Source organism: Mesitornis unicolor, unplaced genomic scaffold (genome assembly GCF_000695765.1).
Source record: "Mesitornis unicolor isolate BGI_N332 unplaced genomic scaffold, ASM69576v1 scaffold25032, whole genome shotgun sequence".
In the NCBI taxonomy this organism is placed as follows: Eukaryota; Metazoa; Chordata; class Aves; order Mesitornithiformes; family Mesitornithidae; genus Mesitornis; species Mesitornis unicolor.
In genome coordinates, this window is record NW_010169011.1 from 20024 (window position 1) to 21096 (window position 1073).

The 1073-nt window shown below is 53.4% G+C and overlaps 1 protein-coding gene across 1 annotated transcript in view; it reads right to left on the reverse strand.

Moving 5' to 3' along the window:
* Window positions 1-879: 879 nt before the first annotated feature.
* MMP17 (matrix metallopeptidase 17 (membrane-inserted)) overlaps window positions 880-1073 on the reverse strand; it is a gene marked incomplete at its 5' end in the record, with an annotated part of 20842 nt that continues 20648 nt past the window's right edge. The window contains one exon of the mRNA XM_010179230.1: window positions 880-1071. Coding sequence (XP_010177532.1) covers window positions 880-1071 — 192 coding nt within the window. The remainder of the gene's footprint in view (window positions 1072-1073) is intronic.

The window sequence follows — 1073 nt, forward strand, 5'->3', positions numbered from 1 at the left end:
CAGGTGGCAGGGTTGGTCTGGCAGAGGACTGGTGATCTCTGTGCAGGCAGCCAGGGTTTATTAGAGAAACCGTTAAATCCAAATGACGCGGGTACAAAGATAAGCTGCGCTGCCTTCTGAAAGGCAAAGGTGGTTCTGACCTGTAGAAACTGATACAGGTTACCGAGGCATCAAAACCACGGCGGGTTTGACAGTAAAATGAGGTGGCAGGGTTGGTCTGGCAGAGGACTGGTGATCTCTGTGCAGGCAGCCAGGGTTTATTAGAGAAACCGTTAAATCCAAATGACGCGGGTACAAAGATAAGCTGCGCTGCCTTCTGAAAGGCAAAGGTGGTTCTGACCTGTAGAAACTGATACAGGTTACCGAGGCATCAAAACCACGGCGGGTTTGACAGTAAAATGATCACCTTGCAGTTAATCTTAGTGGAGCCAAAGTTTCCTTCTACCTAGTACATCCAATGGGATGTGTACGTTGTGTCAGCATATAACTACCTGTGGCCTCGCTGCCTGTCCTCCGGGATGGCACCATCTGTCTGGCAGCATCTCTGCTCTCCCCTCCCTCGTCGGCCGTGATTAAACATCCAAAGCAACACATCTCTAAGGAACATCTCTACATTCAACGTTAGGCTGCTCTCATCTTTAACCGGATGGGGGAATAAGGAGGTGCAGAATTCAAAAATCTGTTATTAGACCTTTAAACTAAAATTACAAAGAAAAGAAAAGAAAACAAGAGCCACTGTTCATTTCTCATGGAGAATTCAAACCCTTCACCGGCATGTTCCTAGGAATGTTCTTCTGCTTGCGACAGTTGGCATCACGGGGTCGTATCCGCCGTCCGTCCCCGAGCACCAGGGCGCTGTCTGCTCTGTGGGACGGGATGTCATAGGGCCGCGCACAGCAGCGCTGCTGTCCACACGCCCGTCAGCACCAGGCTGGCCGTCAGTCTGAGCACGGGGCAGCCGCGCAGGGCCGGGGAGGCCGAGGTGCAGGAGCAGACCTCGTAGCCGTTCTCCGCGCGGCTCTCGTCGTGCTGCCCCGGTCTGGAGCGTGCCCCAGTCCTGCTGCTGCCGGCTG